Below are 14,780 nucleotides of genomic sequence, written 5' to 3'. Positions count from 1 at the left end.
GATCTGTCCATGTACAAAACAAAGCAGGTGAAAATTTTGCTCCTTTTTTTCTGATTATTTTTCTTCTTTATGACAAACGTGACTGCCTTGAATCAAAATTTCGGCTTAGGCGTGGGTTCCACTGATGCATGCAGATTAAATATAGTACCCTGGCAATTTAAAGGGAACTGAAACATTTGCTCTTTCCATTTTTTTTTTTTTTTGTTTCATTAGAGACGCTATGTTGATTATTTTTCTTCTTTGCGACAAACGTGACTGCTTTGAATCAAAATTTTGGCTCAGGCGTCGTGATCCACTAATGCATCCAGATTAAATATAATACCCTGGTAATTTAAAGGGAACTGAAAAACATGACCGCCATTCCTAGGATGTTATGTCTATGAAAGTATATCGCTTTGAAAAACAAACTAACTTTTGGCTCCAATTTTCTAAAGTTTTCCTTATTCATTCATGGCGATTTATTTTCATGGGTTTTTTTTTTCGTTTTACAGATATTTTGACGTTTTGTTCCGTAAACGCACCTTAAGACGCATCCTATGAAATCTGAAATTATTTTCAGGTGTCACGTTAATCAATGAAATAGGATGACTTCTGTGGGAGTTTTGCAATTATCTTACAGTAGTAAACTGGGTGCACAAGATGTGTCCTTTGTTTGAACGTATCTTTGTTTGACACATGAATTAACATACAAAAAATAAATAGACAAAATAAACAGTGAATACCCAGGAACTTTTAAAGAGAGAACTATAATTGTTTGTGTTGTTCTCTATATGAACACTATGTATTGAGGACTTGAAAATTGAATATTGAAAAATCTTTGTGGGTGACTGTTTCGTCTTGATTCTTTCTGCACTTTAAACGCCGTTTTAGTGCTTTGAAGATGATTTTTTTCTCGTTCTAAATCATTTACATTTGAGAGATCATCTCAAGCTGTAGGATAGTCAAGCTCATGAATACAGATCAAAAGAAGGCGCTCTTAAAGCTGTAAACCCGTTAGCAAGAGCCTCTTAGAAATTAACTTCTGTTTCCAAGGACCCATTTTTACGCGCATGAAAAAATTAGTATATTCTGTGACAGTTTTTCTTTTTGTTTCAATAAAAGTTGTTCCAGGAGGTGTGTTTTCATAGCTACGAATAGTTTATGGTTTCCTTTTCATTGCTATTCATACAACTCTGTCGTCTAGGTCGACCGCATTTTCATTGTGCCCTCCCATTTCCAGCTCTTGGCAATTCAAAAGACTTTTGAACTCGTCTCTATATCTTCTGTTAAAAACTGTGTAAACGATGGGATCTGCAGCACTGTTAGCAAACACAAACATGTTAGCCAAGATAACCCACGTATTGCACTGTGCACATTTGTTATCGCTGAAGAAATCGAGTACTAACCAGGCAATATGGTTTGGTAACGCGCATACGGCAAATACTATAGTTATAACAATCGACATTTTCAGCACTTTTTCTGAGTCTTTTATCTGATCTGGCTGTGCGACTGGTACTCGATCTCCGTTTAACCGTAGTTCGCGACAAATTTTGAGGTATGAAACAAAGACAACAGGCAGTGGTATTGCGTAGTCCGCAAAGAATATTGTAAACGAGTAGATACGACTGTATGTTTGCTTTGGTTCCGGCCAACCCTCTTCGCAATAACCAGTTAAAGGGTTTACTCTGAGGACCAACACGTAGGGAAATACCAAGACCAGTGAAGCGAGCCATATGAGATATATGGACTTTTTTGCGTCAGCGAGACCGATTTGAGTCTTCAAAGGATGAACTATAGCGCGATACCGACTGTAACCGATCGCCGTCAACGTGAAAACGGACGCGCTAGCGCACAATGTTTGTAATGGAAAGAGTACCTTACATAATGCGCCGAAGTATGGCCAGATGCAAGACTTCTCTTGAACGGGAAGATCAAATGGTATACATATTAGCGTGAACGCCAGATCGGCTGCGGCTAAATTGACCAAATAATAATTCATCACTGTTCGCATGCGAAGTCTTTTCCAAACTACCCAGCACACAAAGCAATTCCCACTCAGGCTCACGGCAAAAATTGCGCCAAAGATAAAGTACTTTAGGATCTTCACCACTAATTCATGCCTTGGAGGAGGACAAATCTGTATGGACTGATTTGACTGCGCAATTGTTTCCCCGATAGTTGCATTCAAAGCCGACATGTTTCAGGCGGTAGAAGCGATTCCGCCTCTTGACCAAAACCGAGTTTATCAGCGAAGATATGATATTAATTTATATCGCTGAAATTTAATCGCAGTGGACATTTGGCTAAACGTCAAACACTCAATGGACTTTAGATGTCTTGGCCAGTAGGCATCGACCTCTTGAGGCAGGTGATGCAACAAATCCTAACTAACAATGTGCAAATATATTTACTTTTCCCGCACCGTACGATGCGTCTTTCGTTAACGAAGCTGACTTATAGAAAACCTGCGTCGCTGGTCAAGCAGTTTGGGAGATGAGAAATTTCGTGTTGGAGTGTGAGCCTGCGTTTGCATAAGTCACGGAAAATTGATCCACTGTCAATGTATCTGCATTGCTCACAACCTGATGCAAATTCGACTTGAATTTCCACGCGCACCGAATGTTTCTTATCTTTTTTTATACGGCTAGCATCAATGGTCAACACAGTTTTAGGGTTAGGGTTAGGAGTGCCGGACGGGATTATTATTATCAATCTCACAATAATTGAAAGGAGGGCAATTCACCAGGAATCGGAGATGCGGTTATTACATCCCCACCGCAGTGGGCTTTATTTTGGCAAATGCGCAGTTGCCTAGGGGCACGACATAAAGTACGCTCGAGGCAATCGAGGCAAAAAGTGGCCATCTGGCCAAGAAAAGGCAATTTTTGAAAACAAAGATAAATTTCTGTGACTTTTTTCTAAAAAATGTCCTGGTAAATATCTGCCCATTGAACACGCTCTAGTTCAATTCCCTCCTGATCTAACATATATTTCTTCATGACTTCAATTCAATTGTCAACTTCTTTTTCAAATTCACTTTGAAAACATCATATCCGGAATACGCATTATAGAAAATAAAACTGGATTTTCCCATTCTACTCGCTTTACGTTTATGGAAGAGAGACAACACACTGTTCTATGCACCCAAAGGCACATATAAAGAGGATCGAAATTGCTCTAAGTTGTTACAACAGCTGGCGCAAGGTTTGCAAGGAAGGATGACTCCATTTGAGTTTTTCCACCCACGCAAGTTGAGTTGTTAATACTTGGCGTTCATAATTTAGACATATCTCTTTCATTTTATACACACCATAAACTGAAATTCACAGTGTGTTATTTCAGATAAGACTAAACATAGATTTTTTTTTTCTGAAGCGGTGTGACACTGAAAAGCTTGTGTATGTGTAATAGAAAATGGTGTAGTCAAAAGTCAAAGTCAGTCAAAAGTGTCCGTAAAGGCCTATTTACACGGTACGACTTTGTCGCATGCGACAAGCTTACGACAGGCCTACGACACGAATTGTATCGTGTAAATCAAACCTACCACTCGCTTACGACTGTCGTGCACGTCACGAAAAATGTCGTAGGATTTTAAAACATGTTTTAAAACGCTGCGACAATCGTAGCCGAAATTGATGGAAAATGACGTATTTTGTGACAAATTTCTACTGAGTAGGGGAGGAAGGTGAAATTTTCTTGCGTCAAAATGGCAGAGGAAGTCGCCTCCGGAAAGTCGAAGACTGCTTCCAAAGCGAAAAATACATTCTCAGATGAGGAAACAGAGAATGTGATATCACTGTGGAGCGAGGAAGAGGTTCTTTTCCTTCTCTTGCAAATTATTGAAACAATGACCGCGGCCGAAACGAGTGGAATTGCACGCGATTTTGGCATGTCGTAGGTGAAAATGTCGTGCGCGTGTAAATTGTCCTAAGTCATGTCGTAGGCCTGTCGTAAGCGTGTCGCATGCGACAAAGTCGTACCGTGTAAATAGGCCTTAAGAAGTCTGTGGTGTTTTACGTTAATGACTCGGGAAATCCGCTTAAATGACCTACCTTGCCTGTATTACCGGTGATAAAATTTCAAGGGGAGACGACACCTCCGGGTAAAATTGAAAGGCAGATCTGTCAATCGGCGAAGAAAGTGCCCATTAACTCATTAAGTTCGCTCAATTTACATCAAAGGGAGCAAAGGCTTTACTTTCCGGAGGCAATACGAGGCTGGGAAGGTAGTAAAACATCCTTTCATAATGAACGCTGGAAATCGAACTGTGTAGTTAACGGCGTTGTCACGAGTAGGATTATGGAGTGGCAGCGAATGTCTCGATTTCGCACCTTTTCAATCTTCTCGCCGCTGAAGTTTGTCTTCAGTATCAAGGTGAAGTTTCAAGATTCCACGCAGCCCACTACTGCTGTTTACAATGTTTCGATTTCAGTGGCAGTAAGCAACGAGGAGTATCCTCTCCTCTTCTATTACACGCCTTAAGAGTCAATCCCCCCATGGAATTTTGTCAGCTTTCCGTCGTCATGTCATCCTACGTTTCAATTCAGACGCGAGTGAAGCGTTTAGCATTGGCCACGATGCACTGATCCGGCGGGGAAATAAGTTCCATTCGTCTCAAATTTCGTCAAGTTAAGTTCACACATCACACAGTTGGGACCATAAATGTCTCACTATGGGTATCAGTCTTTAGGAGTTACCTTTTTCTTCAAAAGGGGGGGGGGGGGGTGTTTGTCGATCCTTCGATTGGAAATATAAACGACAAACTACGCCATTTAAACTATATTTTATTTCATTTTCATCTTTTTCTTCCATAGACGTCCGTTTATATCACTGTTTTTCAGGAGCATAAGCTAATCGACGGAAGCAAAGAAAAGTAACAGTTTCGGCAGATTCTTAACAAATGTTAAGGAAGAGTGTCTGATACAAATTCGCTCAGAAAATTGGAGGGAACTTAGGATGACGGATGTGTCACGGCAACAAAACAACACTTCCATAAAGCCATATCCTCACTTGCTTTAGATCGTATATTATCTTGCACATTATACAAAAACTTGTGGGAAACCAACAGCAATTTCCCTTATTGTTTCACCGACTTATTTACAAATAGTGACTCGTTAAAAATTAGAACCTGCTCGTCTGATTCGTCAAACAGAAATATCAAGACATTCAGAAAAGAAAGACTGGTCATTTTCAAAACGTGGATGGTTGCAACGGCTTCACCATCGACACTGCCTGAGGAAACATGCTGTGGTAGTTTGCGAGAGGAACTGCTCTTGCAATAATTTGCTTCCCTATCAATGATAAAGAAAAAGAACTTTAGTATTCTATGATAAAAACCCGCATGGTTTTGACGTCGGGTGCTGGACTGATTTTTTTCTTCTTGCGCATAAATGATTAAGGTAGTTCTCTGAGAAATTTAACCTTTCTGACCGAATGCATTTGTTGAAGAATTGAAAACGCCTCATGAGAATACCTTACTAATAGATTTCAATGGAATAGCGACCCCTCTAAGACACTATCCATCGATACTTATCCGAGATAACAAGTTGAGGGAAGAAAATTTTTCATTTTGCTTCGATCTACACAAAGATGCTGAAGCGTGAAAATCTAAGAGACACTATAGGGATCAGTTTCTTTACAACTGACAAACCAACAGACACTTTCTGTTCGTATGCATGGACACAAGTAAGCCTTTTCGCCGACGTGAAACCTTCCTGATTCCGCTACTTCTTCCATAGCCAGTGCACATATCAGCACACAGCTACTATTTTTGCTGCTTTGACGCTAGTTGAAGAAGTTAATTATTCGAATCTACTGCAACGGTTTCTTTGCTATAAACCAGGAAATAGCTCAGCCAACACGATCTATACTAAAACGTTCACACCAGTAACATTACTTTAGTATCACTTACCAGCAAACCATCTGCCATGGAGGGCTTTTGAAGCACTGGCAGCAACTTCAGCATTACTACATTTCACATACACAACTCCCTGCGAAATAAATGCAAATATCAGCTTAAAGAGACGGTTAATAATTCAAGAGCCTTGCTCGCACTTGGACCACTTGGAAGGGGCAAGGAAGTTCTTTAACATTTTTCCATTTTTATAAGATTTGAAAAAAAAATTACACATAACGAGCCCTTGCTGCAGTGGTGAAGAATGCAACTAAGACCAGTCTAAGTCCATGCACAGCTGCTCTATGCACATATTATTTGCTTCAAACAAACCTGGGTAGAGGTCTTGTCCACATGAATGTGATACACATGACCATATTTTGTGCATTCTTCCAATACATCATCTTGAATGTCAGCATCCCAATCAGGGTCTTTCTCTCTATTGAAACAAATAAAATCACTCTGATCTTCTTTCCAGAATAAAAACTTTTTCAAGATTAATAACCACTACCAAAGGTAAATGCTTTCACAGAAAATTGACGATGGCTAACGCCTCAGACCATGTGAAGGCTTTCCTACTCAAACTATGGTAACTATCCCTCTCACATAAGAGTGACATCCAGGAACTTCCAGCTGTACTCTCCTACAAAACATGCATACACATATGCATGTACAGTACAAGGACTGGAGTACAACATGAAAAGTTTAAGAGGGAAGCTGCTACTTACTTGGTAGGGTCAAACATGTTTAGCAGCATGATACAGGGTGTAGGAAGGGGAATGGCTACAGGTGCTGTCATAGCTTGTTGTACACCAACAACAGCAGGGGGAACACCTGGCACTTGAAGACCTACAAAGGCAAAATAAATCAATAAATCTTGTTTTGAAGGGCTCATCCACAAGTATTAGCTACTTTATTTAATTGAGAGAAAATTCCTTCCAAGATCAAACACCCCCAGAAGTCTTGCCTTGCTCACATCACAGCCTCTTCACTCATTTTGTACTAGTGCACAACTTCATTCCGAGAGGCACAGGTTGGAATCACTTCCTTTCTTGCAGTTTACAGATGAGAATCATTTCTTCATTTGCATCTCATGAAAAAAGTGAGTTGTTTAAGACTTCAATTGTACAGTTCTTACAACAAACAATAATTAAAATTCCACTAAATGTAGAACTAGTAGCCACTTCAGGAAAACTTTAGTGAAATCTCAGAATGGTGGTGGCATAATGCAGGAAGAGATTCTTTTCCATTTTTATTGCCAGGTGCACTTACCAGCAGAATGACCCTGAGATAATTTAGCCATGAGAGCAGCCCTCGCAGTGGAGTTTAATTCAACACCACCCTTTTCATACTCCTCATCATCCAGGAAGGAATAGGAAGATGAGTCCCCTCGCTCTGTTACGGGCCCAACCTTCATAGGCCTTCCAGCAAGTTCAAAACCATTCATCTGATCCATGGCTTGCCTTGCAGCATCAGCATCTCTGAACTGTAAGAAACCATAGCCTTTCGACCTTCCTGTTTCAGAGTCATAAATAAGCTGTACACTATCGACAATTCCAAAGGGTTCAAATATTGCCTTTATCATTTGTTCTGTGATGTTAAAGTGAAGGGATCCAACATATAGTCTTGTAGGTCCTGGTGGAGCCTTGAGCTTTTCAGCTTCTGCTGCTGCTCTGTTCTTCTCTGCTTGGGTAGGCATCACCATAATTGGGGCTCCTAAGAGTTTCTGACCAGACAGGTTTATTGCCTATGAAAATGAAAAGTTCATGCACACAAACAAGACTCAGCATCAACACTGCAACAACATAAAAAAACAATAGAAAACAAAGGCAGGCAAAGACACCCTCAACTATTAGTTTGATGCCCTGTTCAGTGACCAGGTTAAATCAAGCAGGGCGTGAAATTGCGCCTAATACAGGCGCCAATGCGACTAAATTTTTCACTTTGGCAACCAAATCCTGAAAGTTAGTCACCAAATTGGCGACTAAAACGTTTCATCATAACCTTACCAAGAGATATAGTGAATTGAATAAATTTGCAAAGATAAATCCGCGGCAAACTTCTTTGTTTAGTTTGTTTCCAAAACGTAGCACATGCATCTCGATCGTTAACTAGATGCCATCTTGGATTTAGATGAGCCTGAACGTTGTATATCATACATCCTAGTGTCCACTTTGTAGCACGTTAAAGATCTTTTCCCTAACTTAATTTTGGAGGGTCTATCTAGAATGCTGACAGCATAAAGAAAGATTTTGTTGTCTTTGAAAATGGCGACCAACATTTTTTGAATTGGCTACCACTTTGAAGAATTTAGGAGCCAAGTGGCTGTCAGAAAAAAAAGTTAATTTCAAGTTGGTTTTGTTGTTTTGTTGTGGAGTCAACTTCAGCAACATTACTGCACTTCACACCACTACGGTGGATGGACATTTCTTTCATCCAAAAACTCACCAGAGGCACAGCTGATCTGTCAGTGAACTCCACATAAGCAATTCCTTTTGACCGTCTTGAGTTACGATCTGATATAATCCGCACATCAGCAACCTAAGATAATAAAGTAAATAAATTACCTATAGCATTACTAACCCCAAAACAGGACAAAATGGAATGCAATGCAACATATACAAGTGGATGAATATAAGCAACCCTTCCTCTCACTGCTTACCTGGCCCACTTTTGAAAAAAATTCTTCCAGATCTCTAGGTCTGATATTTCTTGCCAGCTGCATGCAGAATGCTGTTCTAGCATCCCTCTCCTCTGGTGTTATATCCTCTGCAGGCTTTAGCTCCCTCCTAAAAGAAAAGTCATAATACTACTGAGCTTCAGTTTCTCCTCTGTAGAAATGGTTGAACTGAAACTATACTATATTTCTGATGATATGGTCACTGAAGGAAGAAAGCCAATCCACTCTTCCTGAGTTTAGCACTATTTAACAAATATAAAACAACACTAATCGAGATTTTCAAGGAAATTATGTTACCTTTCAAGACGCTGTACAATAGTGCCACTATTGCCTCCATCTGCTTCATCCCTCTTCTTACGACTTGATGGACTTGGACTACGACTTGCACTTCTTTTTCTATCACGTCTTTCTCTCTGATCATGGCTAGAATGTAAGAGTGAAGGACAAGGTTCATACACATCTTAATAAATTATATTCATGATATTTTACCCCCAAATTTCCTCTCAAAAAAAGGTCACCATGGTACATAACCAACAAAAACAAAAACAAGGTCAATCAAAATTTTCTGCTTTTTTATTTAACAAAGGGTTCACCTAACTACATGTACAATGCAGGTTAAAAGTCTTTGGTCACTTGACATGATTTTGCAAAAATCAAATTATTCCACCCCACCCACCTCTCCCCCAAACAATATTACCATGCTTATATTGTACAAGCATCCTTGAACTCAACTCAGGAAAAGTGATACCTAACCCTAACCCATTAAGCCATTTTTAAAACCTAAATTCAGCTTGGAATTACCTCCTCTTTTCACTAATAAACTATTACATGAAATTTCCAGCCATCCAAGGAGTAGACCAAACAAAACCTTCATTTGGCCGAGTATTGTCTGTTAACCAGCCCTTATTTCACACCCTGCAGCAATCATGAACCTTTGACCCATTACAGAAACTGATTAACAAAAGAAAACTAGTTCAGGACCTTCCCTGTTTGCAGAACTAAACAACTAGTAATGGAACAGCTTAAGGACTTGATTAAAACATTTCTTCCACAAGTTATTTGACTAGGCTTTACCAACCTTTTGCGCCTTCTGTCTGGGCTTCTTGAACGGCTTCTACTCCCGCTACTGCTCTGGCGTCTACGCCTTCTGAAACCAGGCAACAAGAAAGAAAGTCATAGTTGACAAATGATGGAAATTATAAAGAATCTGGTAGACTTAAATGTCAAACAATTGACCATCCATTAGCAATAAGAAAAAAGTTCAAAAAGTATATCTGTACCTGTCACGATCTCTTGAACGACTCCGACCTCTCCGAGCTCTAAAACATTAAAAAGTGACCATAGTTTCAATATCTATTTGAAAAAACTTTCCCTTGAATAATAATAACAATGATATTAATTAAAAGATGAAATGAGCTATATGCCCCTTTACATGCAGTCACATGGAAAGCATTGGTGAAAGCTGACAAGTGTATACATTGGGCCAGATGGGTTGACATGAGCTGTGTGGAAAAGCCATCATCTAGTCTCATTCAATCTTCCAAACAATACAGTTAGTTCCCACAAACTCCTAAATTAACAGTTGAACTAGATACAAACACCAAAAAGGGTTAATAAGTTCTATTGAATAGAACAGGTCTTACTTCTCCTGGCTTCTGCTACGGCTACGACGTCTCCGACTCCTGAAATTATCAAACCTAACAATAAGTTACAATTCTAACACAAGTTCATTAGAGAAGAAAAATCAAATGATTAAATTCCAAACAGAGAACAGAAGAGTTACCTTCCGGTGCTTCTACTGCGACTCCGATTTCGATGACTACTGTTGACAAAAGTACCGAGAAAAACAGTCAGAACAGTTTGATAAATATTTTGAGACAACTATGGGCTTTTAAGCCTATACCCCTTGGGATATATTGAAACTTTTTGCAGTACTTTTACAAGATTTTTGCCCTCTTACCCAAGATTGGCAAAAAGTAGGCAATAAAGGTTATTAACAAGATGCTTTCCTTCTGGTGGCCAGGATTTTTGCAGCGTAACACTGACGTTGTAGATAATACAATACCTTTATTTGCTCTTAGTGGATCATGTTCAGATGCAAACAACTGTTTGAAATGAGAGAAAACATGTTATGGCACATCTGAAGCTACACTGTAGAAGGAAAATGTTAACTTAGGGAGATGAAGCAAATGTAGCTTATTCAGAGCAAGTAAAAAAAATTTTGATCAGTCCCAAATGTCTAAGTTTAGTGCAGCTCTATAATGGGGACCAAGGAATGAATAAGACTGTTGCTATTACAACTTAATCAGCAAAAACTATGGTGCATTTAATTCCAACCTATGAAACAAAAGATTAACTTTGGCTTTTAAAATTCTATTGGGTATTCCCTGTAAATGTCAACCAAGCTATCAACATCAATATGTCAACTCACAATCAATGCAACTTCAATCAACAACATTAGTTTGCTACACTCAGGAATTATGTACTATAAAGGTATAAAAAAGACTTTACTTTTTTCTAATTTTCTCTCAATCAGATGATCAGCAACCATCTACGCATAGAGGCATCTCTACCATTTACTTTTGCCAGGTGATAATAACTTGGCAATTATAGAAAAGTGTAGAAATTGTATAATGTTTTCAGAGTATGGTTTTCCTGACTAGTAGTCCTGCTTTTTTAACTTCTGCTTTGTTACAAATTTAGGCTGAAATCTAAAAAAGAGTACACTCCAACCCTCCCCTGAATGGCCATTTACTTCAACCTGTTAACATCAAAAACCAGACATCTTGTAGTCCAGTGATCATCCGCTGTAATTATGCCTTGCATAACCTAAAATTTCTACCTAGGGCGAAAACAGAAATATTCGCTCAGATTTCACATTGCTTGGTTGTCATGAGGTGCTGCAAAACTGAAGAAGCTTGTTAGGTGTACATGTATCTTCACCTTGAGCACTGATCAAGTGGTCTGATAAATTGACTTCGCATCCTTTATGTCCCTTTGCAACCCTTCCGCCATGTATGGAATTACATGAGCTGAATAAAAACCTGACGGTGTTTTGGTGTCTGTTTCTAGAGTTCAACTGGATAAGCGAATGCAAAGGCTTTACATTTTAGAGATAAGACTCCTTGAGTAAGGAGAACACCCTTCTTGTAATCTTACCGTTTTCTTCTCTCTTCCCCATCACTATTTGTCCGGTTTGAGTCACCCTTCCCATTTGCTTGAGAGGGAGGAGTCTAAAAGAAAGAAGACAATCTCTCTTCATAAAAGAGACACCAAACATACATCCAGTAGATTATCCTGGTTCATGATTTCCAAGATAATCTTGCTACGAACCACAGATTTTACATAAGTCTACCCCTGGGGAGAACCTTGGTAAACAGAAATATGGTCGTTTGCTTTGCTATGTTACAATTATATTACTATGTTATTGATGGTACGACTGCTGGCACAGTAACTGATGCATGATGACAACACTGCAGTGAATGTGAATGCTAAAAGAATCTGAGCACCACATACCCACCTCAACAGATCATCTCAAAAGCTAGGAAGAAGGCACTCAGTCTAATCAGAAAAATGTACAGTGTGTAAATTTTTTTTAAACACAGCCTTCTTGTAGAAAATTAATAATGCATCTGAAAGCTTTGAAAGTTCATGACCTCATCCTTTTAGTGAAAGGATCTGAAAAATACTTGCCTTAAAATTTTTGTTAAGAAATTTAATTCAAATGGGAGAATGAAGTTTTATTTATTTTCAATAAAATCAGAACAAAAATGACACAAAAGGTTAGCCCAGTATAGCGCAGTTCATAAATACAACGATTGTGTCAGTCGAGGTGGTCTGTAACTACCTCAAAGGGCTGGTTGTGCTGTAATTTCAAGTCTACAAAACAGAAAATAAGATACTGGGGTCAGATGACTGGGCAAGAAAGAAGCTAGCTCAAAGATATACTGACTGCCACAATCTAAAATTTCAGTAAACTTTTGGGGAAAAGTTATAATAATAACGAGAAAAAAATCATATCCTACAAATTTCATATAAAGACAAGGCTGTGCTCTAAGGAAAATTTCAGGGAGCCCTTCGGGCTCCCAAGCGTTTTAGCTTGGGTGCCCAGGCCTAAAAGATGGTTGCCCAAATCAAAATTTCGGGGAGCCCTTTGGGCTCCCAAACATTTTAGCTGAGGTGCCCGGGTCTCCTAGTTGGTCGCCCAAATTAATAAATCAGTCAGTTAATTATTAAAAATGCGTGATACGTAATAACTTGTCATGACACCAAGGACAATGCGGGACTTATAGAGTTTATACCCGTTTCTAAAACAATCACAACAAAAATGTATCTTTTCTTTTTTATACATCGTGTTTTACTGGAAAAACAATCTTAAGTTATGTTTTTGCCTCGCAGACACGGCAGTAAAAAGGCGGCTAAAATATTAAATTAGCATAGAAGAGCGACTCCCGTGTTTATTCAGCGATTTATTAATCGCCGACCGTACTTTACGCCTATCAGAGCAGAAGTAACAACTTCTTTTGAAAAACTAACTAACGAGCCATCCTAATTTAAAGGAAAAATTATAATACTATTTGGAAAAGCGGTTAAAATCGAAAACTGTGCAGCTTGTCACGATCAAAGTCGATGATTATGTTACACGTAAATTCACGTGGAACGACCTTTGAATATCAACGCGCGCCCGATTGAACAACATTTTCTTTTTTTTTTTGACTGTAAATCAAGAAACCAACACCAGCCAGTCGCCCGGCCAGGCGACCAAGAAAATATTTTCAGTCGCCCGAGGCCAAATGTTAGTCGCCTCAGGCGACCGGGCGCCGTTAGAGCACAGCCTTGAAAGAGTTTTGACCAGAATACAGATTTTTAAGCCAGTTTCCATTTCTTTTACTTTTGTCCAATATGACAGAAAATTATAAGTCACTTCAAATCTCCATTACCAAGTTGTTCATATCTCATTGCTAATAATGACTGTCTGGGTTTGAAATGCCTTCAGAAACCTGCTTTTAACTTTTTCATTATGATTTGCTTCAGACCTTATTGAAAAACCATGGATGAAAAGCATGAGCAAGGCCACCCATTCAAGACATCAGTGGTTTTTACTACATGTAAGTGCTTTGACTAAATTTCACCAAAACCCTATATCAACTCACCTCTTTTCTGTATGGTGCTTCAAGCATTGCTTCTACATCAAAGTCATCAGCCATGATTGATGATGCTGAAGATAAAATTTCTACATATGAACATGAAAAATGAGACAGACATGTTAGGACCATATGGAGTGATGCAAGTCGAAGTCTTCTCTGCACTGAGGTCAGGGATTTTAGTAGTATTTTGAAATTTAGTCAAGGAGGTGAGGAGCCTTCCATGAGATGACGAGTATTTGGTTTGAGTCTGTTTTTGGCAAAACTGCTGACCAGAAAACTATCACACAATATCATACTGCTGATGGAATAAGTATCATACCCTATCATCTGTGAATTCAAATGATAAAAACTATCATTGACTATTATGTGGAATTTGAGCATGTCCAAATTGCATGATAAGAAATGATAGTTGATGATGATGCATGATAATAGTGCATGTTCAAAAGCGCATGGTCGCACTATCATCAACTATCATAACTGCTTGTACGGGGCTTAGAAGACAGTTTTTCCGTGGTAACAGTCACCCTTGAGAGTCCTTACACCGCATTGTCACTTGTTTCGTGGTAACAATTATACTATAATTCGCATAAATTAGAAGTTAGACACATTTTGAGTGCTTGCAAGCAGTGAACTAATTCAAAGGACAATATTTCGATTGCAGATCATTAAAAGTTGCGGACCACGATGGGAGAGAATCGTCAAAAAAAATTTTCATTGCCAGTCGAAAAGTCACATATCTACGTAGTGGACGCGAGCAAAATTTGCAAACAGGACTTTCTTTGGCTTATCGTAGTGGAACATTAGGTCACTAAAGGACTCGCAAAAAAAATTTTGGGTTTATAATAGTTACGTCGCCTAACAAAAACCATTGAAATTTTCCTCAAGGGAAAAACTGACACTAAAGTGATACATATCAAAGAGTGCTTAGTTAACCAAGCTTAAATAGTACTTACCGGATTTTCTTCGTCAAACACTCAAATGTGATTTATAAAATTCACAGAAACGAAATTCCACTATTCTTTCACAAAATGGCGAAACACGAGTTGCATCACGTTAGATCGCGGGGGGACCCAGCCAGAAA

General features: G+C 39.0%; 2 protein-coding genes across 12 annotated transcripts; both read right to left on the bottom strand.

Moving 5' to 3' along the window:
- Positions 1-792: 792 nt before the first annotated feature.
- Positions 793-2,456, bottom strand: LOC131794337 (orexin receptor type 2-like). The gene has a single exon (XM_059111859.2). It carries the CDS (start codon positions 2,174-2,176, stop codon positions 1,163-1,165), a length of 1,014 nt encoding a protein of 337 aa, XP_058967842.1. The 5' UTR covers positions 2,177-2,456; the 3' UTR covers positions 793-1,162.
- A 2,291-nt stretch (positions 2,457-4,747) lies between these two features.
- On the bottom strand, positions 4,748-14,765 carry LOC131794140 (RNA-binding protein 39-like). 11 transcript variants are annotated; one of them, XM_066164242.1, is made up of 17 exons: positions 14,653-14,713; positions 13,706-13,785; positions 12,400-12,431; positions 11,712-11,785; positions 11,314-11,394; positions 10,336-10,374; positions 10,196-10,249; positions 9,833-9,871; positions 9,631-9,699; positions 8,850-8,975; positions 8,535-8,661; positions 8,321-8,413; positions 7,145-7,619; positions 6,601-6,721; positions 6,206-6,311; positions 5,891-5,969; positions 4,748-5,270 (listed from the first exon to the last, which is right to left on the bottom strand). In XM_066164242.1, the coding sequence occupies exons 5-17, from the start codon at positions 11,376-11,378 to the stop codon at positions 5,170-5,172; spliced, it is 1,494 nt and encodes a 497-aa protein (XP_066020339.1). In that variant the 5' UTR covers positions 11,379-11,394; positions 11,712-11,785; positions 12,400-12,431; positions 13,706-13,785; positions 14,653-14,713; the 3' UTR covers positions 4,748-5,169. The 11 variants fall into 11 exon arrangements, with proteins under 11 accessions (XP_066020339.1, XP_066020343.1, XP_058967637.2 ...); XM_066164246.1 differs by having other exon boundaries at positions 10,196-10,234; XM_059111654.2 differs by lacking the exons at positions 11,314-11,394; positions 12,400-12,431 and having other exon boundaries at positions 14,653-14,765.
- Between the last annotated feature and the right edge of the window lie 15 nt (positions 14,766-14,780).

Source organism: Pocillopora verrucosa, chromosome 3 (assembly GCF_036669915.1).
Source record: "Pocillopora verrucosa isolate sample1 chromosome 3, ASM3666991v2, whole genome shotgun sequence".
Taxonomy (NCBI): domain Eukaryota; kingdom Metazoa; phylum Cnidaria; class Anthozoa; order Scleractinia; family Pocilloporidae; genus Pocillopora; species Pocillopora verrucosa.
The sequence above is the reverse complement of the archived record's forward strand: the minus strand, read 5'-3'. Positions and strand labels throughout refer to the sequence as shown.